At 34.5% G+C, this 27956-nt stretch overlaps 1 protein-coding gene across 2 annotated transcripts in view; it reads left to right on the top strand.

Moving 5' to 3' along the window:
• Nucleotides 1-27956, top strand: part of MS3_00009251 (uncharacterized protein) — a 74465-nt gene that overhangs the window by 31447 nt on the left and 15062 nt on the right. The window contains exons 8-18 of one of the 2 annotated variants that reach the window (XM_051217594.1): nt 3071-3203; nt 5033-5237; nt 8726-8821; nt 10462-10568; nt 14136-14269; nt 16701-16958; nt 18302-18415; nt 22773-23148; nt 24216-24454; nt 25616-25894; nt 27612-27761. In XM_051217594.1, coding sequence (XP_051065011.1) covers nt 3071-3203; nt 5033-5237; nt 8726-8821; nt 10462-10568; nt 14136-14269; nt 16701-16958; nt 18302-18415; nt 22773-23148; nt 24216-24454; nt 25616-25894; nt 27612-27761 — 2091 coding nt within the window. Of the gene's footprint in view, nt 1-3070; nt 3204-5032; nt 5238-8725; nt 8822-10461; nt 10569-14135; nt 14270-16700; nt 16959-18301; nt 18416-22772; nt 25895-27611; nt 27762-27956 lie in introns of both variants that reach the window. The other variant, XM_051217593.1, reaches the window with a different exon arrangement.

The following is a 27956-nucleotide window of genomic DNA, read 5'->3' as shown; positions in this document are numbered from 1 at the left end:
ATTATTGCTATTTTTAATTAATTACTTTATGAAATCGACTGTTTTAATCGACTTCTAAATACCTACCATATTTATTTATTTTTTTATGTTCTGATTTTTTGTTTTATTTCCAATTTGTTTTTATTTTTCATTATTGACCTTATTCTCAACATTTATCCTTATGTGGTCAGTCCTCTTTCATTTGGTTATACTTGTGTTTCTTCTGTGTTTATAGAATGTTAGTTTTCCGATATATAATTCTTGGGTAATGGATGAATTGGTTTTTAGCCACCATGTGTTTGTGTATATATATGTAATCACTAAAATGCTGTTGAATTATGTTTATGTGAAAGAGTAAGGTGTATGTATGTACATTGCATCGTGGCGACACACCATTATACAAACACACTCTCTGAACATATTTATCAATTTAAGACTGCACTAATTTCTGTTGACCCTTTATTGTATTTGTGCTTTCTTGTTTCATTTCAGAGAATATGTTCAATATTCTCCTTTTCGTCTTCCTCTAAGTTAGCGGAAAATATAGTTTAAGTGTAACATAATGAAATAATATTATAGGAGGAATGATTCCTATTGATCTCATCTGATTGAAAAGCTTTCATAAAGTATTCCATCAGTTTTATAAGATTGAAAATTGAACTTAGAAATCCAATCAGTATATACGTCTCAGTGATTACTAAACAATTCAGTTTAAAACATCCATGGTACAAAAATGCCTTGATGTTGTATCACTCGATTGTCATCTATCGATCAGCATTTTTTTCCTTTTATTTTAACAACCAAAAATTAGTCCATAAAATCATACTACATAACACTATTGCATTCAAAAATGATAATATTGAATGTAATCTATTTACCAAATATACGTTAATGTAATGCACTTGGCTTGAAAGATACAATTTTGTATGTGGTGGATAACGAGTGACTCAGCTAACCAAACCAGTAGTATGTGTAGCGAAGTTATAACATCCTACCTACTAGTGATTTTCATCATCGATTGAAAAACTTTTGAACATCAGTTTTTCTGCTAGTTTATCAACACTTCATACTCTATACAAGATCAAGCGTAAATTTTTGTTTTTTGCACAACACTCACATGCTGTAAATTCCACAGTCAATCCTTTTTTATTTAGTAATTGATTTACATATTTTAGTTCATCTTAAGTTTTTATACTCTAATAAAAGATACTTAGTTACTGTCCAGTGTCTCATGGATGCAGTTCAAATGCTTTTGACATTCTGGGATAGATATTATCACAATATCACCCAATCTGTTTCAATCGTTTATTTGAAATGAATAGTGTACAATTTATGAACGCATCAGTTTTATATTATTACCTATAGTACTTAGTTATAAGAGTGCACACAGATGCCTGCTGCCAGACATTTCTTTTTTCTAAACTATAGCTGATGATCACGAATACAGTTGAGGTCCATTCCATCTTCCGTCTTCTCTTTTTATGCCAATACTCAAAGCTTATTTTATTTGTAAATGTGATAACCCTTGTAAATTGCTACACAGAGAATAACTCTGTGTATAATTAAAAGTTTAATAACATCATTCTTGAGTGTTTCTCCGAATTATTTTTCTGCTATCTCGTCTTATTTTATAAACTCCTGCACAAACTTATATATTTTCATCTAGTCACTTAAATATATGGTTTCATTAAGATATCATAGTGGTTTTGTTTAGGCACGATGGTCGACTATTGTTCTCCTATTACCTATCTTATTATTTTTATTTACTCTCTTACGATATTTTTCTAAGCAAATATAATTTTTTTCTTTCCTATTCACACTTTTATTACCATTTATATAATCTACAGTGATAATTTACTTTAAATTCTCTGTACTATAAATATGATACTTCTATTTCAAAATCATAATCGTAAAAGAATACTTTGTAAACTATTGACCATTCCATTGTGTATTTATCTATTGCCTTATTCTCTAAGCGTTGTTAAGGTTATATCTAGAATATACAGAGGCCAAAACATGAGTTGTCACGGAAAGACGTTTATTATTGATAATTTATTTGATCTTACAAACACACGAGCTAACACACCGGAAAAAAACAGGACAAAGGTCAAATCTGTAGTAAACAAATAGTGAAAAGATAACAACTTTCCTTGACTTTATTTTTGTGACCTAGGGAAATAGATCATAAGATCATAAGATGATAAAGGCTTACTGCAAAATTATACTTCCTCCTTAATGTCAACTTAATAACCTAAATTTTATAAAACCTGCTAAAACATTGTGAATACTATGTAAATATTATTGAAGTCATTGTATATGATTTCGTATTTTGATGAAACCTGAAATGGTTTCTTCACAATGCTTATTCATGAATTAGTTATATATGAATATCAACAATAATATTTTCTCGTTGCAAATTGATACTTTAATTAAAATATTGTTTGGTGTAAAATGTGTGGCCTAATCTTCTAGCCTTTTTAGCATTTGATGAAGACAATCTCTTGTTCAAGAAAATCTAGTTATTTGTTTAACTCTTAATCGTTTTTTTCCATAGTCAGACTATTCACTTTGTATGGATTGGATTGTCACACAGCGTGTAGTTGTTTTATTTGTGTAATTCATTGAATCTAAAATAACTCATTTCCAAAATTCCAAAAATAATTCAGTGTTCACCATTGCACACCATACTTTGCTGATTTTCGCAACAATACTACTTATCCGTGCAACATTTGCCCTTTCTATGAGACGAAAATCCTTAATTTTAGAAAGTTCATAGTTATTGTAATGAAGTCAATTAGGGAGGAAAATCTACCATTCCTAGTGATTTGAATCGATGCTCACTGCTTCTTCGGAATTCAATGTTTATATCCTTTATAAATCCATTCGGTAATTAGTTTTAGTAACTCTATCAGATTCCAGCTCATCGGATATATCACAGCCTCGTCTTTGATATGGTATTGAATGCAAATCAGAAGTATTGTATAGATTGTTTCAATATTGCTATGTTGTTGTCGTTGCCATTTCCCTCTTGATACCATGAATTAAAATTGCAATGTTTTCTTTTTGCCATTTCTACCTATACCTTTTGTAGGCTTTAGATTTTTACACACTACCATTACTTTGTCCAAATCCTCAACTACATGCACCCGATTTACAATATGTCACTCCAGTTGACCCAACATTAGAGATATCTGAGCGTTTGGAACGTGGATCTTTACCGATAGGTAAGTTTTTCTAAGTTCGCCAGAAGTTGTCAGTTAGCTTTTAGATCTAAATAGTGTAGTGAAAGTAAAATCCACAGTTTTGAGTCTAGCTCCGCGTACTTGAGTTTTGCAGCCTTGTGGTATCAGTAGTGATTACAAGGTACGTGTGGCCCAAATCCGTGTGCGTAAACATATACCTAATGTATTAGCTACGTTACTTCTAGTGAACAATTAACGATTCTTCAAATCATTTATAAAATCCGTGCTAGGGTGCTACAATTGCGATTGCTGACACTGTCTATAGTACAAATCATCAATCGTCGAACTCACTATTGATGTGAAACAGTCAGTCAGTTATAATTAATGTTTAGTCATTAGCAAAATATACATTGACCCAAGTTTTCATACATTAACACGACGAGTTAAAAATTAATAAGGTGAATAGCAAAGAAGATTTTGATAATGTGCTGTAGTGAACGAGTACACCAGTGGGGACAACCGACTGTATTTGAAAACAAAATTACAGAATCTCTTAGTAAAATCTAAGAACTATGCAGCAAATTCTTTTGCAAAATGTCAGTCAATTGTCTCAGACTTGACGGTTCCTTTGTTTCCACACCAATCACTCTCTGTTCTCGTTCTCTTTTCCTTGATCTTCTTAACCTTCTGCTAGCAAACATTTCACTTTCGATTGATGATACGTACTACTTATATCTCTTGACATCAGTGGCACACACCACAGGGCACCAATGATAATGAGAAAGGATGAACATTAAGAATGTAGTTCGAACGGATAAAATGGAAGGGTGTGCATAAAGGACTACTAGAACTCAAGATATAAAAGAGATAAATAGTGAATAAATCTCTGCCCTTTCGAACGATTTTGAATCATGCCATTCAGCGTTTTAATTCAGCAGTAAATATACACCATTTCGTAGATTGATTGTAGGTGAATATGTGAAGTGCTGAGTTACGACTCCCTAGTTCAGATTCATCGAACACTCTACGATACTTAAAAGTCCTTTATTTCCATCTTATATCAGGTTGTGAGCGTTTATTGTTTAAGAGTTCCACTGCACTGCTGGTGATTTTAATAGGCCAGGTTATTTTAAGATTGAACAAATGTTCACAAAACCTCTAAGTAAACAAATGATGACTCGTCTTTCAGAGATTTCAATTACTTTATCACCAAACCAATATAATTGAAGACACGCGAAAGTCTCATTTATCAGTATGTGTTTGATTTTAGTACTATCACCACAAGGAATCGTTGGTTGTTCATTCTCCATGGCTATTGATTTAAGACAATAGGCGTTTGATTTTCATTACTTCTACATTCCTGTTTGTCCAATTGTTTCATGATATCTTGGTTTTATCAGTTTTTTTAAAGAGGCATTTTAAGTTTAATGTCGAAACATACAATGACTAACTTATCTATGATCTTATGTACCAGAGAACGTGGCGTAGTCAACGTCAGTAGCTTCGTATACGTTAAATTAATGGGTAACCTATATCCTTAAACAATGCATATGGTATTATTGATATCACAAACCGATGTATATTAGAAAACTGTTGAAAACCTGTGAACATTGATTAACCGTTTCGTTCTAGTGTTGGAATCCTTAGTAGGAGTGTTCATCCACGACGTCGCCACCGGTCATTGAACTCAGGACTTGCAGTCTCACACGCGAACACTATGTATAATATATGATGAACTACTGCATATTGTCACATATTGCAAATTTTTGTTACTTTATTCAAAATTTCGTTACTCTGTTATTCAACATACTATTTTATTGGAAATTTTAATGTTTAGAAATATGTTCGGTTGTTACTTTTTTTCATTATAGGTTTAAAGTTAGATGCATTAGCCTGTCATGGACAAGATGGTTGTCGTGTCGTGCAAGTTTTAGGTGGTGGGGCTGTAGCTCGTGATCAAGTTCTTGTCACAAATGATTATATAACTAGTTTGAACGGTCTTTCTATGCGTTATTTAGACAATTTAAAAGCATTTGAAATCTTACATTCACTATCGCAAAATTCAGCTGTGATTCAGTAAGTAATCTTTGTCATACTATATGCACTTTCTTAAATCCCTTTCTCTTTGTTTTTTACGTGAATTTTCAGATTCGCTGTTTTGGAAGCTTAACTTTCATCTAGAAATTTGAAAATCGACTGCTCTCTGTGTACACATGTTTTGTCGTATAGCTTATGCTGTATAAGCTATATGGCTATGCAAAGCTGAAGGTCTCATATGAGGCTGGAGGTTTGCCATTGGTATTGTGGATGGTTCAGCATTGCTTTGGCAAGTTTCGCTGACTGTTCATGCACAAAATTGGTTTGCTGGTTATTCGGTTTCATTCATATTGGTGGTTGATTTTCAGTGTTCTCGGGGGTCATTGTCATTGGGACATTGTAAGGCATGTCGTCATTGCTAACATTAATGAGTTTGACTGTCGTGTAAGCGGAATAGATCAACTTTGGCCTGTCCGTGCTGTGCATAATTGATTCACGCGATCATTGATCGGAATAACTATGTATGTGATGTGAATGTGCATATGAATGTTGCGAATGGTCCACCAGGGTTCTTGGTACCTGTGTGGTGGCGCCACGGGCTTGAGCTGTACTATTCAGATTGTAGCGTTAAAGCCTATACGGTGTCTGGCTCCCCTGTTAAACGAGGTTGAGCTGTACTGTTTGGGTTGTCAAGTGAAAGTCTGGACGGTGTCTGGTTCTCCTGAAAAGCAATGTGAAATTACCCTGGCCCATAAGGGTATATAATATAACTTATTATTATATAAGGGATAGTAACATTAAAAAAATAGGTGTCGGTTTTAAAACTGTACGAATATTAACCAGATTGGTCAGTTGAATGTTGTGTTGTTGTTTTCGTTAAGAATTGACATTGTTTCATGTACTACTGAACACTAGAGAGCTGTTTCGTCCTAGTTATGAACTTCTCATCAGTGTGCAACCATAACCATGCCAAAGGTGAAACCCATCACCACCAAGTCTCACGGCGAGCAAATTACCTGCAGGCTAACAGGTTTGAATCTTATTGCCCATCGATTTATGATATATAAAATGCATTGATAAAGTCTCATACTGTCAGGAAACAAAGTGTCTAGTACCCGTCCCCTTATTTCTTATAATTATACTCTAACTGGTATCAGTTTTGATAAGTACCAAAAAAATTTAACTAATTTCTTGGAAACTCCGTAATAAATTTGTACTTGAGTAAGTCTACAAATATTAGTTCCCATTATGTAAAACTGATTGGTATTTTTCGCTGTACACTATAAAATAGGTTAGCATAAATAATCATTTGTAGGACACTTTATTCAATTTGCAATCTTTCTTTGTCTTTGTAATTAGTTTGATATAAGATGACCGTATAATAATATATAGGCTGAATTAATTACTTAATAAATTGCTAAAATCTTATTGTTTTTATTCATTCATCATTTCTGAGCTTGGTAGTTATTATTATTATTTTTTTGTTATGTAAATTTTAAAATTTCTCTGTGCAATTCGCTTATATTACTAAATAAATATCAACAATTAGTTTACCTTTGTGTTAATTTCGTTTGTCAGTGTTTTAGTTTATTTTTTGCCTCAATTTCTATAACCAATTAACAAGTAGTTTGAAATAAACGATCAATAGTTTACTGAAATTAGTTCTCTTGTGTATACACATTAGAGTCAAAACTTTTTGAACGCCTTCTGTGCAATATCTGCATCAAAATATTCTAGTTTGTTTATTTAGGCCATCAATCCTCAATCTCTTTGCATCATGTAGTTAAATTTAATTTTCCATCTTGGTTTGTAATATCACTAACCCTATAACACTAAATGTTATTTTTAGTTGAGTAGATTCAAATGCTCTTTGTTTTGTCGTCGTTCACGACGAGCCGTATTCTTAGTTGACTTCATCGAATGCCGTTTGTCATAGTTACTTATTTTCCTTTTTAAAGAATTTTTTTTATCATGCATTCACTTCTAAAGATGATACTTTTATCGTGTGACTTTCAAGAGATCCTTCTTTTCTATTAGTATTTCTTTCGTTGACTTATAGTATACAAATGGTAATTCTTAAAAGGAGATAGATGGTGGCTTGCAGTGGAATCCAGGGCGCACACTTCGTCCCACTTGTGGCTCATCAGCTGGAGTCGCCAATTATTAACATTGTGCACGAACATATCATAGTCACAATCCATGTATACTTTATTCTTTAAGGTTTGGTCTTTCTGATACTATTATTATTTCAACTTTCGGAATCCATCTTGTTTTGTATTGAGCGCTTGCGTTCGCGTATGTACACAAATAATGTCGTTTCTTGTGTATTGTAATAGTCACTATTTTTTGAAAGTCAATCTGAATGTCTACTAGCTTACCTTAAAATACTTAACCTGTAAGAAGTTGGCGGTTATTCTAAAATAAACTGATGTATGTATTCTCTACAGGGGATTAGATTATTACAATATATTTTTCCAATACACTACACTGTTTCTCTGACTTATTAAACTAGTTGCTCATTTCAAATTCATAATCATGATTGATATCTGTCAGTCAACAATTTAATTTCAGTGTTTATTTATCTTAAATTTGGTTCTTTATCAGGATATATATTAGTTTCTTACGTATGTATTTAAAGGAATAAACGGGTTTTAAATAAGATTTATAATTTGTCATTGTAAAACTATGTGTAGCTTTCAAAATATTTCACATAAAATTTGTTATACTGACTCAGCACGAACTAATTTGACTAAAGTAATTATAACTGCATAGATGGGTCGAGTTAGTGGACTCATTTCGTTGTAATAGCTGCTTATCAGTTAAATTCGACCGTTTTTTAGCACAGGAACATACCGTATTTGTATGGTTTTATAATGTGGTTATTGAGTCACTAAAACTGTTGTTTAAACTGTTAAGATGAAAGTACATTTTAATTAGCATTTCGAATTGGCTAACGTGACATTATTTACTTATCAGTGATCAGTCTTTAAATTTCTTTCCTCATGAATTATCAAAGAGAGGTCAATTATTAACCAGCTACTTACTGCTCTTTTTAGTCTCCCCAATCAATTTAAACTGATTGTCCGTAACAGGAATAATGAGATGCGAACAACTGCTTGTTTTTATTTGAGCCAAAAAGATTATTATTAGACTGTCTTTTACGCGACTCTAGTAATGATCCCTATTTTTTATTGCGAGTTTAACTCTTTGATATCTTAGAGTCAAACGTGAAATAACTGGATTCTAGTTATCGACTATTTCAGTGATACAAATAGATAGTTCGTAAAGAAAGTACAGAATAAGCGTTAAACTTAATATAAAAAGATATGAGTAGTGTACGACCTATCTATTCGAATGTTTGTTTTCTTATTGTCCAATTAAACAAAACACACTTCAGTGTTATCTTCTTTACATTATGATAAAAAACTGAAGACTAAGTGGTTATTTGATAGTTTGTTATTACCTTAAAGTGTGACTTGTACAGTGCAGTTTATTGTGACAGTTCTGTTATATTATGTTCTCTTCAGCATAACGTATTTTCCTGCTTCCGTTATTGAATCTCATCGAATTAAATGTTTATCTAAAACATTGAATCAAACGAGTGAAAACTCTTTACAGAGAAGGTAGGTCCCATTAATTTTTTTAGTAACAGTACGAAAACGTAATAATATCCAATAACCTAGTTCTCTGCGCTCGAATTTTCTATCCAGTCTAACTCATTAGTTACATGAAAAAGGATCTTGATCTGAGTAACAAGTAAATAGGTTGAACTCAAAATGATATTGAGGGGTAAAAACTATTTAAACCAACTATTTTTAATGATCTTTCTCCTGTTGCACAACAGGAGTTATCTTGAAGATCCTGATAGGTAAACGGACAACGTCAAATATATATCAATATACTCAAACGGTTTGCCCCTGGCCTTTTTTGAAGTAGGTGGGGAACTATCTGAGTTGTTTAGATAAGCTTGCGAATTAGAGGGTATTCCAACATCCTGAGATGAATCGACCGTCGCCTCCCATATTTAAAATATTTTTACGACAATCTCTAGAGAGGAGTTGCGCTCAGACCAATAGCTTCCATCATACTTCGCAGGTTGTGAAATACCGACTAGCAAGGAGCTGACCAATCTTCAATCAGTTTATGGATACATCGACCATATTTCCACTTCACGTCGAACGTTGAAATCCCGCCATACTTATTGCAGGTCAACAGTCGTGTTTCTTGATTCCAGGACAGCCTTCAGTTCATCGAACAGAACTGTACTCTGGAATTCTATTAAAGTAGGCTATGAGTGAGCAATTTATTGACATCGTGAGTGTTCTGTATACAAACACCTCAGGCAGATTGAGGGCATGCAACCATCTCACTCTACTGTTCCAACCCAACAGTGGGGTTAGGCAAGGTTGGCCAATGTTACCCTTTCTTTCCAACTCAGCCATCTGTGAGATTATGAAAGAAAGCTTAGATGGGAATAGGTGGTGATGATTATGGTATAGATCTGTGACTTTGAGAAAAACTCTTCGATCTTGAGTATGCGGATGGTATTTTCATACTATGCAAACTAACACTTAATCAGTTGGCGATCAGTGTCTGTAAGGTATGACACGTACTTTGTATCTTCTGAACGCAATGCACTTTTATAAAACTTGAATGAACCTGTGTCTGAATCCCTCTTTGTGGTGAGCCGTTAGAAGTAACCGGAAAGTCCATGTATTTGGATTGTTGTATGAACCCCGGTGGTGGCGTGACTAGTGATACTGATCTACGCATAACGAACCCCAAAGCTTTTTATACCAATAAGGTTAGTCGTTGAAGCCGTCGTGGTTTTAGACTGGCTGCAAAAGTTTATGTTGTCATCTTTAATTGCACTCGATTCACAATGTAATTTGGTCCTTGATCAGTATTTCATTATCGAGTTGAGCGCGTCCATAAGTCACGTCGTTTGAACTTAGAAGACTTCATTTAAATTGTCGTCAGTAGTTTTCATTCAATTATTAATAACTTAGATGCTTTTTAAAGAAAATATTTAGTTTTTAGACAGTTATCAAGAATATCAACTAAGGAACGTTTAGTGATTAAAGGGTTATTAAATGGCTATTTTTTCTTCATATAATATTTTCAGTGATAAATATAGCCGCATTAAAAATTGATCGCATTTATCTTTAAATAATGTCGTATCTATGTTTTACTTTCAGTCAACTTAGTTCGCTTTACTATGCTAATATTTTGTTTGTATTACTTTGTATCGTTTTGCTCACAGTTCTTTTCCATATTCGTCCATTGTACAACCTATAAATTGGTCACCTCCGGTTGCAATTGTACTTCATCGTTTAGATACTAGTCAACCCTGGGGTTTGGTTGTATCTGGTGAGTTATAAGGTTTTTTATGGTTCCTGTCTTTTTATGAATATGAAGTGAATGTTGTGATGAATGCCTTGTAATCTGGTACGTCACAAATGGGGTTGATCTACTTACCACATACTCTGGTTAATTTTAGGAGATTGGTCATCAGTTGGTAAGTTTTGAACCTGATGTTTTAACACTTTCCACTCATAATTGGAAATCTGATTATGGTCATTCCTTGTTAAAATTATTTTTACGAATTAGGATTTGATTATTTGGTGAACGGGTTTCGAACAACTAAATTAAATGATTACTATATAATTAATAGATGGAATGCAATTTTACAGTGTTGTCGTGGGGTAGCTGCTAGCTAAACCGAATTGTTGATGTACGCCCGCTAAACATAAGAATATGTTTTTTTATCAAACCAAAATGAAAATGAATAAGTATCATAAACGATTGGCGGAAATCAGTTTTGTAGATTGCTCACTCCAAAGTGAATTGAGACCTGGCTTTTAGGTCGAACTCATATCCGTCATATCAGATGTAATAGTGGATGGAGCATGAAGTTCCCCAAACCTACGTATCTAAGAAAGTCAGGAGGTGAACCCGGAACATCGTTCAGAAGAAAGATGAAAGCTCCACGACCAAACCATCCAGCTCAGAGAACAAAACTCCATCAAAATCATCCACCATCCAGGTTTCACAGCAAACGCGTTACTTCAGCCAGAACATTTATTCAACGCCAGTGACGGACCCGCTCAAGTTTTTTCCCACAACATTTCTCCGAGAATCCATAATTCCATTTCAAAGCTAGTCACTATTGAGCTAAGGATTAAAGTTTGGTTTATAGAGATTAAGATTTATTTAGCTTTTTATTTAAATACATAAATATTCATGCAAAGGTCATCAAAATCAACATGAGCCGCACAAAGAAGCAAATGGAATTGTGAAGAAATAGATAAACCAGTGCGAAGATGGTGGAAAAAATAATTCAGTGATTAAAAAATGAATGAACGAGTTTAGTCTATTATAGGCGAGTCCACTCCTCGATATCTAACTCACATGCCAGTGGGACGACGTCGGGAGATTCTATAACATAGTGGCTGGTGACCCTGGAATCCGAGTGCACTTTTGACTTGGAATTAGGGTTGTTCAACTCCCCTTTGTGATTCTTCCGTATCCAGAATCCCGGTTTAACTCTGGGCATACGCTCTTCGGCCTCTCAATTTCGTAAACAACATTGCCGTGAGAAGACGGTGATTAGGAATTCCTTAGCAGCAGCTATATCCATGTGGCCGTATGGAAGCGTTTTTTGAGAGAGAGGGTAGACATTCTCCACATTTATTTATTTATTTATTTATTTATTTATTTATTTATTTATTTATTTATTTATTTGAACACATGAATATTGGTACAAGAGAGCGCCAATATATATGCGCCACACAAAACAATGAGAATTCGAAGAGAAATAGAAAAAAAAGGCCAAGGAGCGCGAAAAAAAGAGAACAATAACGAGGAGATTGGTGTGAGGTAGTATGGTAGAAATGAGGGAACGGAAAGGTGCAATCAGAAGAAATCTTTCAGGCAAGGGAGACACAACCACTTTTTATGAAGAAAGTAAAAGAAGGTTACAGCAGGATCGCCACTGGCTTCTATTCTGAGCCATATCTGATAACGTCTCTAGCCACTGTGTTGCACCATCTCTCGGACCCCAACCAGGGAGTCGTGAAGGATCGACAGAAGCCAGTCCTTTGCAGCTTTCTTTCATACCACGACGCCGTGTCGTGCACTGACCACCTCTCCGCTTCTTCCAACCAGTCCCAGAGTCGGCAAATAATGCACGACGTGAAATTCTCTGGGACGACATTCGGAGAACATGTCCAAGCCACCGAAGTCGGTGTTTCAAGATGGTGACACCAATTGAATTGTCATCTCTGCACCCAAACACACGATGCCGAACCTCTGCATTACTGACATGGTGTTGCCACTGAATGTCAGCAATCCTTCGGAGACAGCGATGATCGAACACAGAGAGTCGTCTAACGTCCTCAACTCGGAGAGACCAGGTTTCACAAGCATAGAGCAAAACTGCTCTCACCGACGCGTTGTAGATCCGACCTTTTACAGCCAGACTAACATCACGAAGGCGCCAAAGATGGCCCAGATTGGCATAAGCCGCTCTGGCTTTCACTATTCGTGCATTGATCTCATCACTCACACCCCAACCAGCACTTATGCAGCTACCCAGATACACGAACTTCTCAACTACGTCTATCTGCTCACCATCCAGGGTGAGTACAGGATTGGAATCCTGCCAGTCTTGCAGAAGTACTTTGCACTTCGAAGGTGCAAAGCACAAACCATACCTACGGACACTGATTGCCAACTGATTAAGTGCGGATTGCATGGATTGGGCATTATCGCACAGTAAGACAATATCGTCCGCATACTCAAGGTCGAGAAGTCTTTCTCCAGGCAACAGATCCACACCACCATTACTTACATTCATCAGAGCTGTTTCCAGAATGTCATCGATGGCAAAGTTGAAGAGGAATGGTGAGATTAGGTAACCCTGCCTAACCCCACTGCTCGAATGGAACAATCGAGAGAGGTGGTTGTATGCCCTCACTCTGCCTGAGGTGTTTGTATATAGGGCTTTTAGGATGTTAATAAACTTCTCAGGCACACCCATCTTCAATAGACAATCCCAGAGAACAGCCCTGTCCAACGAATCGAAGGCAGCCCTGATGTCAAGAAACACTACGATTGTTGGCCTTTGAGAAGTATGGCGGTGTTCTAACATTTGGCGGAGGGTGAAGATATGATCAATACATCCTCGACCAGAACGAAACCCAGCCTGCTCCTCGCGAGTCAATCTTTCTCGGGTTTTGAACAACCTACGAAGTATGACGGAAGCCAATAGCTTGGACGCAATCGGAAGTAGACTTATCCCCCGATAGTTGTTACAGGAACGACGTGAACCCTTCTTAAAGATAGGGACAACTATCGACTCATTCCATGACGTTGGTACACTCTCTAGTTCCCAAACCTTTGTAAACAACGTCGTCAATTTCTTAGTCAAAAAGTCACCACCATCTTTAAAAAGAGCCGGAGGTAAGTCATCTGGGCCAGGTGATTTGTAACGCTTCAAGAGTTGGAGTTCCTTGCGGACTTCCTGCTCGTCTACAAACTCAAAATAACCTTTTCTGTATTATTGAACTTCAAAATCTTGAGTAAAATATTGATTCTGTGTTATGATAGCAGTTTAACTATGCAAGACATACATCCAGCTTCTTGTACTCATTTTTATGTGGATGTTTGTATGTTGATGTCAATTTTCATATTGTGCATTAATATTCCTTAACTAAACCAGGTTATCCTGTTTACATTCTTGATGAACAGTGACGAATTCTTCAATTTTCTATTGACACATATCTGTTTGTATGTGTATTTCAGTGTACAGTCTTAATCTTCGAAGTAATACAAAACGAATATCATTGTGTAACTAGATATTTTCTTTATTTTCTGTTAATAAATAGTAGACTATTGAAAATGTAACTTTTCTTTTCTGTTAATTGTTGTTTAAAGGTTCTGATATTTGTTCAAAATTGAATTGTTCAGCACCAATGAATTTAGAAAATCCAAGCATTGTATCCGAGATATTGCCTAATAGCGTAGGAAAAAATTGTAAATTGCTTAGTCATGGTCTATTGATCTTACAAGTAAGTCAGTGTTCATTGTCTTTGTTGCATGATGATTTATTTTTTTTCATCAATTTATGTTCATTAGTTTTATTTCAATTGACCAACTTTCATTTATTCATGTATCACTGGAATTAAAGAAATATGTTTTCTTATATGTCATGACTATTATTCTTGTTCTTTAAAAATTAGAATCCGAAAACGTTAATAAATTTGTTACAATTTAGTTTGTGCTCCACACATTTTAAATCATGATTTTTGTAAGCTCATATTATCCAAGATTATAGGAAGTAATCTTTCAATTTAAATATGAATTTATCATTTATAGTACAAATTATATTGAATATCATACTCTCCCTTCGAAAACAGACGACTGTCATATCTGCGTTACATTTAGTTCAAGTTAATAAAAGGTCTTTCTTGCACTCATGTCGAAGGTCCGTTAATTTGTAGAGGTTAATTCCTTTCTCAACTCACCAGGGTTCATACGAATTGCACTATATATAGTAAATAAGGGTCCCAACAAAAAGTATGTTAAATAGATTGTTTAACAATAGCCTTTCGCTATACTGATATTGTTCCGTAGTATACTCAAGTTCACTGGCAAGATCTGAGTTTATAGTTTATATATACTTTTATTTCGGAAAATTTGTTACAAAGATATTCTTTCTAAGTAAGAACAATTTTCTGTTTCCCACACAAAATGATAATAGCATGGAGGGAGAAATAGATTGTTTGATTGATAGATGGTTATCTATTTTTGATTGTTAGTATCCTGAGTCTCAAACCTCAATATAATTTTAGGACTGTTTGTACGTTTTAATCACATGTCCAATTTTAATTCTAAGTGTATGTTGCGAACACTTACATAACCATAACAAAATGGATCGTTGAAGTATCTGATCTGATTTCAGGGTATATATTCATTTTGTATATTTTAAGGATAAGTTGTGTATATATTTTAAATTCAACCTTAAAGTCCTGTAAATTAAAATCCGATATATCGGTTTAAGCTATCGACTGTAACATATCGGATATTGTTTTAACGATTTGATACCTATTAGAGATTTGTTTTTTCATGCAACAATCTTTGTTTAGACAATTGTTAGTTCACCTTCCTGTTTTTTTTCCAGGTTAATGTCGTCCACAAATAATAGGGCCTAGAAGAGATAAAGACAACATTTGCTACTATTCTTACTGATTAGTTAATAGGTTCACTTGGTATTGTTTGTTTGAATTTTCCCATTAATGTTCAGGACTGCAATTGATCAGCCTCTTATTGGCATATATGCATACTGTGCGTATTGCCTCGACATAACCTTAATTCACAAGCATTATATACAAAGATGGATAGTGGCTATCAGTGGAATCCAGGACACGCGTTTCGTCCTATTCGGGACTCGTCAGCTGGATGTGCCTGCACCTCAGAGTTGATGTTCACTCTGGGGCTCGAACTCTGTACCATTCGCTTCAAACACCGCGTTATCCACTTAACTACTGAGTCATGATAGCCACTTGCTTGTGCAATGGGGTGAAGTTTAAATTGTTTTTTTGAATCTTTCCATTGATGTTTAGAACTGCAATCGATCAGTCTCTTATTGACATATGTGAAACGAACGGTACTGAGTCCGAGCCCCAGAATGGACATCAACTCTGAGGTGCAGGTACATCCAGCTGACGAGTCCCAAATAGGACGAAACGTGCGTCCTGGATTTCACTGATATCCACTATCCTTCTTTACATATATTTAGTTAATAAGTTTGTTCATGTCATATATTAATATAAACTGATCACAGTAAAAATAAGAATATTTACTGTATTTTACATCATGTGTTTGAGTACAGTAAAGTTTTCAGCAAAGGGTCTCAACTAGTTCTGCTGGTATGACATCTTTTTATCATCCCACAATATAGTGGATGCATAAATTTCCTAGTAATTACCTTTTGCTTTTCAAAATGATAGGCAATAAGAAAAACATACCAAGTACCTTAATGTTTGCCCTTAAAGTTTTCACTATTTTCGTGCAGTATTCAAACCACTCACATCGTGATTAAAAGTCGAGTGCTTTAACTACTGTGTTGGCGTAAAGGGAACGTCAGTTATGGATTGGTTCGTAATTGAGAAGATCCTTTGTTATGTAATTTAACCTTGTGTTCTATTTTGATTATATTTTAATTGTTTACTGTACACTGTGCAATACTTACTAACCATGTGACCCGACTAAGTGTTACTACTTGATAAAAATATATAACCATTAAAGTTTTTGACCATATCGAGATATGATATTCTGTTCATATGTCTAAGAGTTTGCATATAACAACTGATCAAAAAATCACGCTATAAAAACTTTTAGTAATAAATTAGAATTGTTTGTTTACCAAAACTTTAAATTTGACCAGTAATACTATAAAACACCAATTTTGTGTTTGTCTGTCTTTTTGATCAATTTTAGATTCAAGGTATCGATGTCTCCACCAAAGGTCCAAATTATGTCAATGCTTATCTGCAGTATCTGTCGGATCAGCCTGGTCTACGTGAAATTCACATAGTTGTGTGCCATTTTAATGATGATTGTACAAAACATATTATTAATGGTGATGTTGCTGAGATGTTTAATCCAGGCAATCAAGTTAATATTACCAATTATACTACTACTACTACTACTAACAATAATAATAACAATAACAATAATTTTACTGATAAAATGGAGGTAAGGGATGAATTGATTGTTTATTAGCTTTTTAAAAATCTTGTAAGTTGATTAAAGACGTTTTCACTACATTGCACTAGCAATTATCATCATGATATTTTGCTGTTCTAGATGAATTTATTGGTTCACAATATACTATTAGTATTTAGGCTACTATGATTTGTACTTATTATGACTTATTTATTCATTTGAACACATAGATATTGATACAAGGGGGCACCAAACACATATGCACCACTCAATAACAATGAGGCCAGTAGTGGTTATCATTGATTTGTGCGAAGCCTATGATACTGCCAGAGCCCCCAAATCGAAGCAGGTGGTTTTCTACGACGACCATTCCTCGAGCCTTTGACCTGAAGGTCTAATCCACAAAGCAGTGGAGAAACGTAAGGATATGCAGTCCCATGGTAGCCGGTGACCAACAATAAGTCATTTATTCCCTCAGGATCCGGCAGTCCATAGAATCAGGATTTTTCAACTCCCATAGGTGGATCCTCTATATTCACCAATCCGGTTAAAGCGCCAGACATTTGCCTTTCTCCCTTTCAATTTCGTAAACAACATGCCAGCCGCGAGAAGGCAGTGATTAGGACTTTCCTGGTAGTGGCTGTATACCCGTCGCCATATGAGAGCATTTCAAGAGGGAGAGCTGACTCTCCTCACCCCCGGTTGTGCCGGGGCTAAATATTTATCATAGATGTGAATGATAAAACAAACCTCCTAATTGTATGTAGAAAGTATTTATATGTTGTAACTAGATAAAAAACTAATTAGTAGATTAGCATATAAATTCCTGAACGTAATGTTGTCTCACTTAAAATTAAAATCCATAAAAAGCCTAATGGAGTCAAATGAAGATACTATTCGTCTGTAAAGTTGTTCTCAATTGATTAGGTTCCTCTTCTGGATCCGCGTGATATTTGTGATGCATGTTTGCAAACATAATTTAACATGATCCAAAATCGATCACAGTTTGATGTTTGTATAATTTTATCTGTGAGTGTTCATACGTAACTTATGTATAGAATAGTAGATATGTACTCATAGATATTTTCAAATAGTTTAAAGCTCTCTGTCTTTCGTTGTTTTTTTTTCCTTCTCATTTTGATATCGGTTTGCAATACAAATCAATTTAAACGTATCCAGGGCTTTTAAAACTCAACGTAGACTAATGAAAATTAATTGTTATTAGTTCTTTCGTCAAGCTATTACTTTTTCAGTCTAAATTAAGTGGTTTAATGTGTTTGTTTATTTAGAGGGGCATGGAAAATTTGTGCATACCCTGTTACTGGTATTCTAATTAATGCATTAATTTCTCCTTTTTTTTATCCATGATCCAGTTATCCAACTATTTAAATATCTCCACACCTATCAATGGTCAACTAATATATGGTCATATTGTCCACCCAGGGACATCTCCAAGTTCCAGTGATATGGAAGATCCTGAACCACTGGTTAGTTTATTTTTCTTCATGTTTTTATTTCTTACTTCGTTGTTTTGCTTATATTCTTTTCATTCAAACTGTTAAAGTATGATGTTAATTTAATAACGCCATTAAATCAGTGCTTGAAGACACTGACTTCTGGTCTGAGCCATGTTGGTAGATGCAGACTACTTAGTCGGGGTCCGTGTGACTATAGGAACCAATGGTCGGAGACTCTGGGTGATATGGCTCAGAATCTGTCTTCCCTTAACCTATGAGATTAAAATCGCTTCATATCTTTCTTTCTACGTACTAAATCTTTCTTCCTGTACTACATCTTTATATGTAATCTTTCTTTTATATATTACCACCATTGACTGAACTACTTCTATGAATCCGGTGTTCATCTTGCTGTGCTAATGAGGTATGGCAACTTGGACCGATGCATATATGTGCGTGGTCCTACGTTTTATCCGACTGACTGTGCTACTGAAATTAATTGAGATACGGAGTTTAATTCAATACTTTATTTCTACTTTTCTTTACTTCTTTTTTTTGTCACTGAACAAGTATTTTGAGTGACTTCATATATTCAGAAATCGTTACTACTCACATGTACGAATATAGATTAAAGTAGTGAAGTGTCCAATATTTAAAAGTCATCATCGTTATGGATATACTTCGGTTTTAAAAAACAACATAAAAGCTTAATATTTCAAACAACTCGGCACTAGAATAATTCACTTGAGCTATGAATTTCTAGGATCGTTTCAGATGAGACAGGATCATTCATTCATAAAATGTCAATCACAAGCTAACTAATAAGCTCTCAGTTCTATCGATTGTCTCGTTTTTAAACGATAAAAATCATAACCTCATATTGCATTCGAATTTATTCAGATGATCGTGTCAAGACTATGTAGGAAGTTTTGAACATTTATTGGGCTTTACAGAATCCGGTTTAATTTGAGGGCGATATTCATCACGGATTAATTTATGTTGGGTACTATTAAAGAACATAAAACACCAGGCAGCTATTTCTTCCTGGTATGGAACTCCTCTCATAACCCTGCTCTGAGGTTGAACTGAAAATCTTCAAGTCCCTTGATGTGTCAGTGATACACATTTCCAACTTTTATCGATTCGAAATATAGCGCAACGACAATCCAAAAACAACTACTGATGATTTTTTGATCTCTCATATATCTGAATTCCACGGGTCAAAACTTCTCACTAAGATTTCAGGAACTGATCAAAAAGTATTTCTCTAATGACTACAATTATACTATTTTTCTGACAGCTTATATGGAAACTAGTTTTATTTGAAGATGGTATTCATCACAATTTGGTACCCCGAATGGGATCAATTTCTAATAAATAACACCTTCAAGTCTATATTTGTCTACTCGACTTTCTGTTATTGCATACATTTATAGCTTTAAACGCTATCCAACTGTTGAACTCTAAATAGTTACAAGGTAGTACTGATAAGAACTGTACAAATTATAATTAATTAGTCAACTATTGTTTATGCAACTAAAATACATTCTGAAGATTATATGCATACAATTATTTCTTGAATATCTGTTTGGTCATCAGAAGTCTATATATTTATTAAGATGGTACCTGTTTACGTTTTTATGATATAAATTTAAGCTTAACACATTACATGAAGTCGATGGACTTAAGTATTAATGTTAAACATTGGTACAAGGAAGCCAAAATATATATGCACGATACAACAAAAATGAGGTCGTGAAGAGATAGAGGAAGGAAAGTGAATATAACAAAAACTAGAAAAACTATGTATAGATATTGGTGCATGTGAGTGAAATAATGATGGGAGAAGCAGTTCAGTTAAGCAAAATGCAACCAGAAGGGATATTTTTCAGTTAAAAAAGTTGCTCCCACTTTTCTGAAGGAAGCCAAAGTTACAGCAGGATCACCACTGGCTTCGATTCTGAGCCATTTCTGGTAATGTTCCAACCCTATATGTTGCACTATCTCGGGGACCACAACAAGATAGTCGTAAGGAACCAAGAAAATCTGATCCTGTACAGATTTCTTTCATACCTCGAGATCATGTCATAAACTAATTGCCTCTCCAGTCAGTCCGAGAGTCAGCAAAAAGGTTACAGTGTGGAAGTCGCTATGGAAAAGACATTCTTTGCACATGTCCAAGCCACCAGAGTCAATGTTTCAAGATGGTGACAGCAACCGAATTATCTTCAATGTGACCAAACACACGCTGCCAAACCTCTGCATTAATAAGAACACGGTGTTTCCACTGAATTCCAATAGTCATTCGTAGACAACGATGATCCGACGCAGAGAATCGCCTAACATCTCCAATTCGAAGAGACCATTTTTCAAAAACATATAGCAATACTGCCTTCCCCGACGCATTAAAGACCTGACCTTTTACAGCGAGACTAACGTCACGAAGGTGCCAAAGATGGCCTAAATTGGCATAAGTCGCTCTAGCTTACAATATACGTGAGTTGATCGCATCACTCACGCCAACAACAGCACTCACTGAGCTACCCAAATACACGAACTTCTCGACTACTCATGTTTGCTTACTACCAAGAGTGAGTGCAGGTTTAGGATCTTGAGAGTCTTGTAAAAGTACTTTGCACTGCCAAGATGCAAAGCAAATGCCATACCCACGGACACTGGTTGCCAGCTGACTAAGTGCAGATTGCATCGCTTAGGTACCATCACACAGTAGGACAATATCATCCGGACACTCAAGGTCGAAGAGTTCTTCTCCAGACAACAGATTGACACCACCATTACCCACATCCATCAAAGTTGATTTCAGACCGTCATTGATGGCAAAGTTGAAAAGGAATGGTTAGATTTGGCAACCCTACCTAGCCCCGCTTCTGGGTTAGAACAATGGAGAGAGGTGACCGTATGCCCCCACTCCGTCAGTGGTGTTTGTATATAGGGCTTTTAAACACACCTTTCTTCAATAGACAATCCCATTGAGCAGTCCTGTCCAATGAATCAAAGGCGAGCCTGATGTCGAGAGACACTACGATTGCTGGCTTGTAATAAGTATGAAGGTGTTCTAAGATTTGGGAGAGGGTGAAGATATGACCAATACATCCTCGACCAGGACGAAAACCAGTCTGCTCCTCGCAAGTCAACCTTTCATGGGTTTTGAACAATCTACGAAGTATGACGGAAGTCAATAATTTGGATGCCATCAGAAGTAAACTTATCCTCCTATGGTTGTTAGATAAGTGAAGTGGACTCTTATTAGAGATAGGGATAACTAACGACTCATTCTATGGTGTTGGAACATTCTCTAATTACCAGACATTTTTAAACAATTCTGTCGTTACTTCACTAATGTCCAAGACTTCATATTTTTTTCATTACTTGTAGTAAGCCTATTCATTCTTACGAATTTTTTTTCACGATATACTACTAATATTATTGAAGTAGATGTCCTTAATGTCGTGAAATCATCATCAATATATTGGGCACTTAGCTTTATAGTAATAAATAATGTTTTAGAAGTAGTCAAAATTTTGGTCATCGATTTACCGTACCATATTTTCATTAAGTATTTATATTTTGTCTATAAACTGTGTTTACATTCTGTGCTATAGTTAGTCTACTTATTAGTTGGGTTTATTCATGCTTTCACTGTTCATATTCTATTATAAAATATGTTGACATCCGAAATGTTTTACTAAAGACTATTTTAGTCTTTGATTAGATTGTAAATGTAAACGGAAAGTATTTATTGATAGTTGTGTTACACTGTTTTTTCTTTAGTGAATTTCTCCAAGGTAGAATTTCGAAATTGATAGTATTAGATGATCTTCACTATATGATTGAAGTTTAGATTATAAAATCTGGGATAGGTGTTTATTTTGTTTTTGTTTTATACATCATACCAAAACACTAACTGGTATTTTTAACTTGTACCAATGCCTATTTGTTCAAATACATATATAAAACTCATCAATTCACGTTTGACAGCATGATTTTGATTTATTCTAGTTCTGGAGCATCCATAACATACTGACAATATAATCTTTAACTGATTTAACAGGTACCGATTCGTCTACTTGGGTTGGAGTCACGCTAAAAGTGTAAAGACTGGTGATGCTATCCAGATGCCCAAACCGAACCTACAACTTAATTGCTAAAAGTCAATTGCCTTAATCACTGAGCCACCTCTCGACTCCAATTTTTTATTATATACAAAACATAACAGCTGTGAAACTCAACAAACCGTGCGATATTTTTTACATCGATTATGTCTGAGAAGAGTGTAGCTAGATGAATTCTGAATGTTAGTTCTGTTAGTAATCAAGAATTTTATTTTTGTTATCGTTTCTTCTAATTTCTCTCTTCCTCATTATAGACTGATATGGAGTCTCGTGATGTGGTGGATATTTTATCTCGATCAGTGCCGTCGCCAGATCCGAATAATTCTTCTGATTCACAGCATAATACACATAGGAAAACTACTCTATGTCCATTATCTCAACTTTCATCGCCTATTTTAAAAGATGAGGATAACGCTGTCAGTACTGATGTTATGTTTTCAACGTATGAAAAATGCGATAAAAAATCAAAACTACAAAATGGCTGGGTTAGTGACAGTGTTTGTAGTTCTAGTTCTCCATCATTTCCTCCACCTCTACTACCTTCTAGACGATTGTCTACAACATCTAAAGAACAAGAGCCGACTGGTTATTTAAAACCTATGGTAGTTAATGATTCAAATGTAAATGAATGTAAGTTTAGAAATTCATTGTAATCATTGGTTTTCGAATTTCATTTTTACCATCTAGTGAAACAGAAATGTAGGTTCGATCTTATGTGCAGTCATCGATGTACACTATAAATCCGAATCACATGTCTAGTACTGTGTAATTTACAACAATTCGTAATTGTTTAATTTCTTTGAAAGTCCCTTAGTGATGTGCAGGATGAAATCCAAGTGCTTCAGAATTTTATATCAAATACTTCTCACCAATTCACTAGATAATTATCTTCTTATTCGTGCAGTAATACAGAATCAGGATCCTACATGTACACACACCTTACGTTTCATAGACGTATGCATGTCTGACAGGCGCTAGGTTCTCGACGGTAATTTTTTTACATCTGGTTTAGGATTTTTCGGCTGCTAACAGTTTTGAGCGAATGTATGTTTCCAAGTTAGTGAAGTGATCAGTCGTGGAAATTTCTCAACTCTATATTGTGTTACTCACTACCACTGAACTGTGCTTCTAAGAAAACAATCGTACAACAGATAGTTGCAGCATCACCAAAAGTATTTTGATTTTACTCAGCTGTTTTGTCGTGAGATTCTTAAGCTGATAGGGTTGACATGTTCTTTACAGATCGTAAAAATTGCGCATTGATCAATCTGTACTAATTTAAAGAGCTAAGATTTCTCAGACAAACAAATAAAAGATACAAATCACACGGGTATTATGAAACTTAAAAAATGACCAGCGAAACTTATTCATTTTGTAAAATATTATGCTAGTAAACTTTCTTATCCAAAATATTGTTATGCAAAAGTAAATATCATTGAAGGTTATTTTTAAATGCATAGACGACTCAATGGTCTTTACAAATTGTTCAACTTATCTATAGGTTCCGATATTTATCTGTTGTAATTTATCTACCTCCCGGTTTGCATTGAATTTATGTTATTAGTATCGGTTGAACATTTGAAACCAATTCTACAATTAAACGTTTCCTATAATATTTTTCTTTTGTTGTAATCCCTATGTCTTGGTTTTGTGTTTTTGAATTGGTTCTATTTTGTTCATTATACAATATATTTTAGTAAATTTCTATAGTCCTGTGAAATTGTACACACGTGATAGCCAAGATAAGATACTTTTTATTCATCTACCATTACTAATTAATTCTTCATCAAACTACACCCATAATGTTAACGAAAAAACGGGAAATTTGGGTTTGCATCTTGTAAGCTGTTCTAATCCCGAGAGTATGGCTACATTTGTTGCAAGCTGTCAAACGAATTCTAGTGGCGGTCTTGAGTGTGGAGATGAAATTGTACAGGTTAGTTATAATGGATAACAAAGTTTTAATTCTCACGTGGTAATGTGTATCATTCAGTCAATAAAATACAGCAATTAAATGTTGACTCTTCGAAATTTGTTGCCATTAATCATGTAGTTCATATTCATCATCAACAACAAAATGACTGCCACATTTTCAGCACTTTTTATCCAGTAAAATTCCCTGCACAATCACAATCTAATTGGTTAATTGTTCAGGTAGGCGTTTTTTGAGAAATTTCATACACGGAGTTCCCTTTATCTTTGTTCTTGCTCTTTTCTAAATGGTTAAATGAATGTATCTTACTCTTTCTTAATAGTTACCTGTTTTCACTTATTTGTCATTACTCGTGGCTCCGAAACACGTCTTACATATAAAGTGATTGTGGATAATCGACAGACAACCTTGGACCTACGTTTTGTACTATTTGTCACTCATTGGCCAGCTGAGCCTTTAATCTTGAAAGATCTAGATTTTCGGTCTACAGGAAATGCTCTCAGAGAAAGTACCTTCCTTCTCTAACCTTTCAGAGGTTGGTTTTCTATCAGTAGGTTTAGTTTTTGACTTGAAATACCCAAATGTTATAGTTCAGTTTGGTGAAGTTTTTGACAGAATACGGTCTCCTGATCAACATAAGAACAATGCAAACATGTTTGGAATGCGGATTGAATTGCGTCATCGCCTGAATTAGTGATAGGGAGTGAGGTAATTGAGTGTGTCGATCGCTTTACTTATCTAGGAAGTTTCATCAGTACTGATGATCTGGGGTCTGGTGAAATTTCGGTAGATTCAGAAAACTCGATTGGTTTACGGTAACTTGAATGAACAGTGGCGTAGGCGAGATAGCCGTCTTCCGAACAAAGGACGAGTTTACTGCTCAGCAGTTTGCTACATTATACTTAACGGGTGTTAAACATGCTTATATTTGCTTGTTATCCTTCAAGGAGGGTCATAAGTTTTCCTATATTCTCATGTACACCATAGTATCGAAGATGCCTCCACAAGATTTCCCTATCCACACTGTCATATGCCTTTTTATAGTTGGTTTAATATCTCTTTTATATCATACATTCTTTATGTACTATTTTAAATGGCTCTTTCGTGTTTCTTTTTCATTTGTTTTATACTGTTCGGTTATGTGCGTCTATATCCGATATTTAGGTTGAAGACGTCAATGTCTGTGGGTTAGATCATGTCTCCGTTCAACAGATTATCCACTCAAAAATTACCGAATTAATGTCGAATAAGTATTCAATCAATAACTCAAGTAATAATTATTTTATTGGTAATGATAATAATGGACAAGTGAGTGATTCTGATCAATCAGTTATCAAATCTTTCATTACACTAATCATAAGACGAAATCCAAAGAATTTGTCATTAATGTCATTTTCACGGGAGTGCAATGATTCACCGTTGAGTGTAGATAATTTGACTGGTGTAAGTTAATCTCACTGCAATATTTTTTTTCCAATTTATATCAGCTACTTATAGATTTTTAAGAAACATTGCTTGATATTCTAAAATAATGATATTTTGTCCTTTTTTTGATTTGTATTGTCATTGAACAAAATTGTGCTTAAACATTTGTCTCCCACAGTATGGAAATAATGTAAGTATAAACATTCTATAATTTGGGTTGCTGTTGTTAACCTGGAGTTCAGTGAATAACTCTGGTGTTAAATGCTATGTGTACTAGGTCCAGGTCTCACTAAAAACACCAATATCAATATGTAAGTACAAAAATCTAGTGAGTTTCGAATAGGACAGAATCTGTACCGTGGTTTCCACCCCTAGTTAGGCTGTTGATTTTACTTTAATCTTTTGTCAAGATTGGAACATCGTGATTTCAACTTTAAGATCAATAAAAAATTGAATTTGTGAATTAGTTGACAGTTTTTATAATTAATATAATATATAACTTTTTCCTTTAACCCTCTCAATTTCATTTCCTCGTATCACTTGGGTGTTTCAGTTACTTAATTGAAATGATGAATGTGAGTGAATTAAAAGACATATCTGTTATTGAGAGTTATTTCAAATACTGGAAAAAAAAAATCAAGTTTAATAATATATTCGACGATTGTTTCCACTATAGGCTGCCATCAATTCATAAATTTTAAAGCATTAGCCAACTGTTTTGTCCTAATTTAAAACACTATCAATGAGTTATCTAAACCACATTTAATTTAAGTAAGAACTTTCACATTTCGTCTTTCATCTGACACATTTAACCTAAAATACTTGATTTCATTCTTTTGTTCCCAACATCAGTCTATCATAGTGTTTATCTATTGCCATCGATAGGTAACCTATTCACTCTCAACATGGTTGACTCGGTACGTTATCCTTTTTTTTCAAAATGAAGTAATCCTCTTACTACCCGAATACCCAGTCAAAATATCTGCACCAATTATCGACCTTTTTCAAATTGCATGCCGTGTTAATTAATCAACGTATTATAATCTGATGTCAGATTGCAATACACTTTGTTCTTGGACACTTTATCGAATGAATTGAGACGTTTATTATTTACTATTCAGGCAATTCACATTGATAATGAATTAGGATTTTTTGTGTATGTACGTACTAATACCCATATAAATAATTAATTATAATTCCCAATATAAAAAGTTTACCTAGTTTATGTTTATTCCAGTAGCTAATAGAGTCATCATTAGATCCACTTATTAACAGTTTCATATTGAGGTCTTGACCTTGAAAGAAAAATAAAATTTTTCAGATGCATCAAAAACACTTTATGAAGTGACATACAGACATAATAATTTACATAAGGTTTTGATCGGATACCATCTCTTTTAAATCGAATTTTAACTGAACACAAACTACTACTGAATGAACTCAGACCAGAGAGAATACGTTTTCTAAAAAGGAAGTATTTTATGTACTGAAACTGTTATATTTACTAGTACACGTTATACATCATTCTTACCTTCACTAGAATTCATGTGACTATTGGGAATATATACATTTTTGAAATAATATAATTGATTGAATGAAGCTTGATATTTTCGCTCATCTTTATAAAAAAATGTCTCATATTTTAAAGCATTATCAATGATAATTTATTTCCATACTAATAGTTTTTAGTCTATTTTAGTACTGTTTCTTTATGTTAAACGTATCTTTTTTGTAGAGCACCTGTTCAAAAGTGTTATCGTCATCACCACCTAATCCATTACCAACTGGTTCAAAGCCAATTCCACATACATTTCTAAAAGAGATCATGGTTGAATTAAATGAAGATTTTTGGAAATTTCAACTATTCGACGTTATATTGGAGAGAGTAAGTAGAAAGAATATACTTTTTTGTGATCAAAAGCATCTACAGACTTTTTTGTTGTGTTTATCGAAGACGAAAGAAATATAAATATTTTGATAATTATCTTATATTGTCCTAATAATTATATTTGGCCAAAATCGTTTCACACAGTGTTTCGTCTTTATTTGGTTGATTGTAGTGTAGAGATGCTAGCCATAT

This window comes from Schistosoma haematobium, chromosome 5, assembly GCF_000699445.3.
Source record: "Schistosoma haematobium chromosome 5, whole genome shotgun sequence".
NCBI lineage: Eukaryota > Metazoa > Platyhelminthes > Trematoda > Strigeidida > Schistosomatidae > Schistosoma > Schistosoma haematobium.
This window is presented reverse-complemented; position numbering and strand designations above follow the sequence as displayed.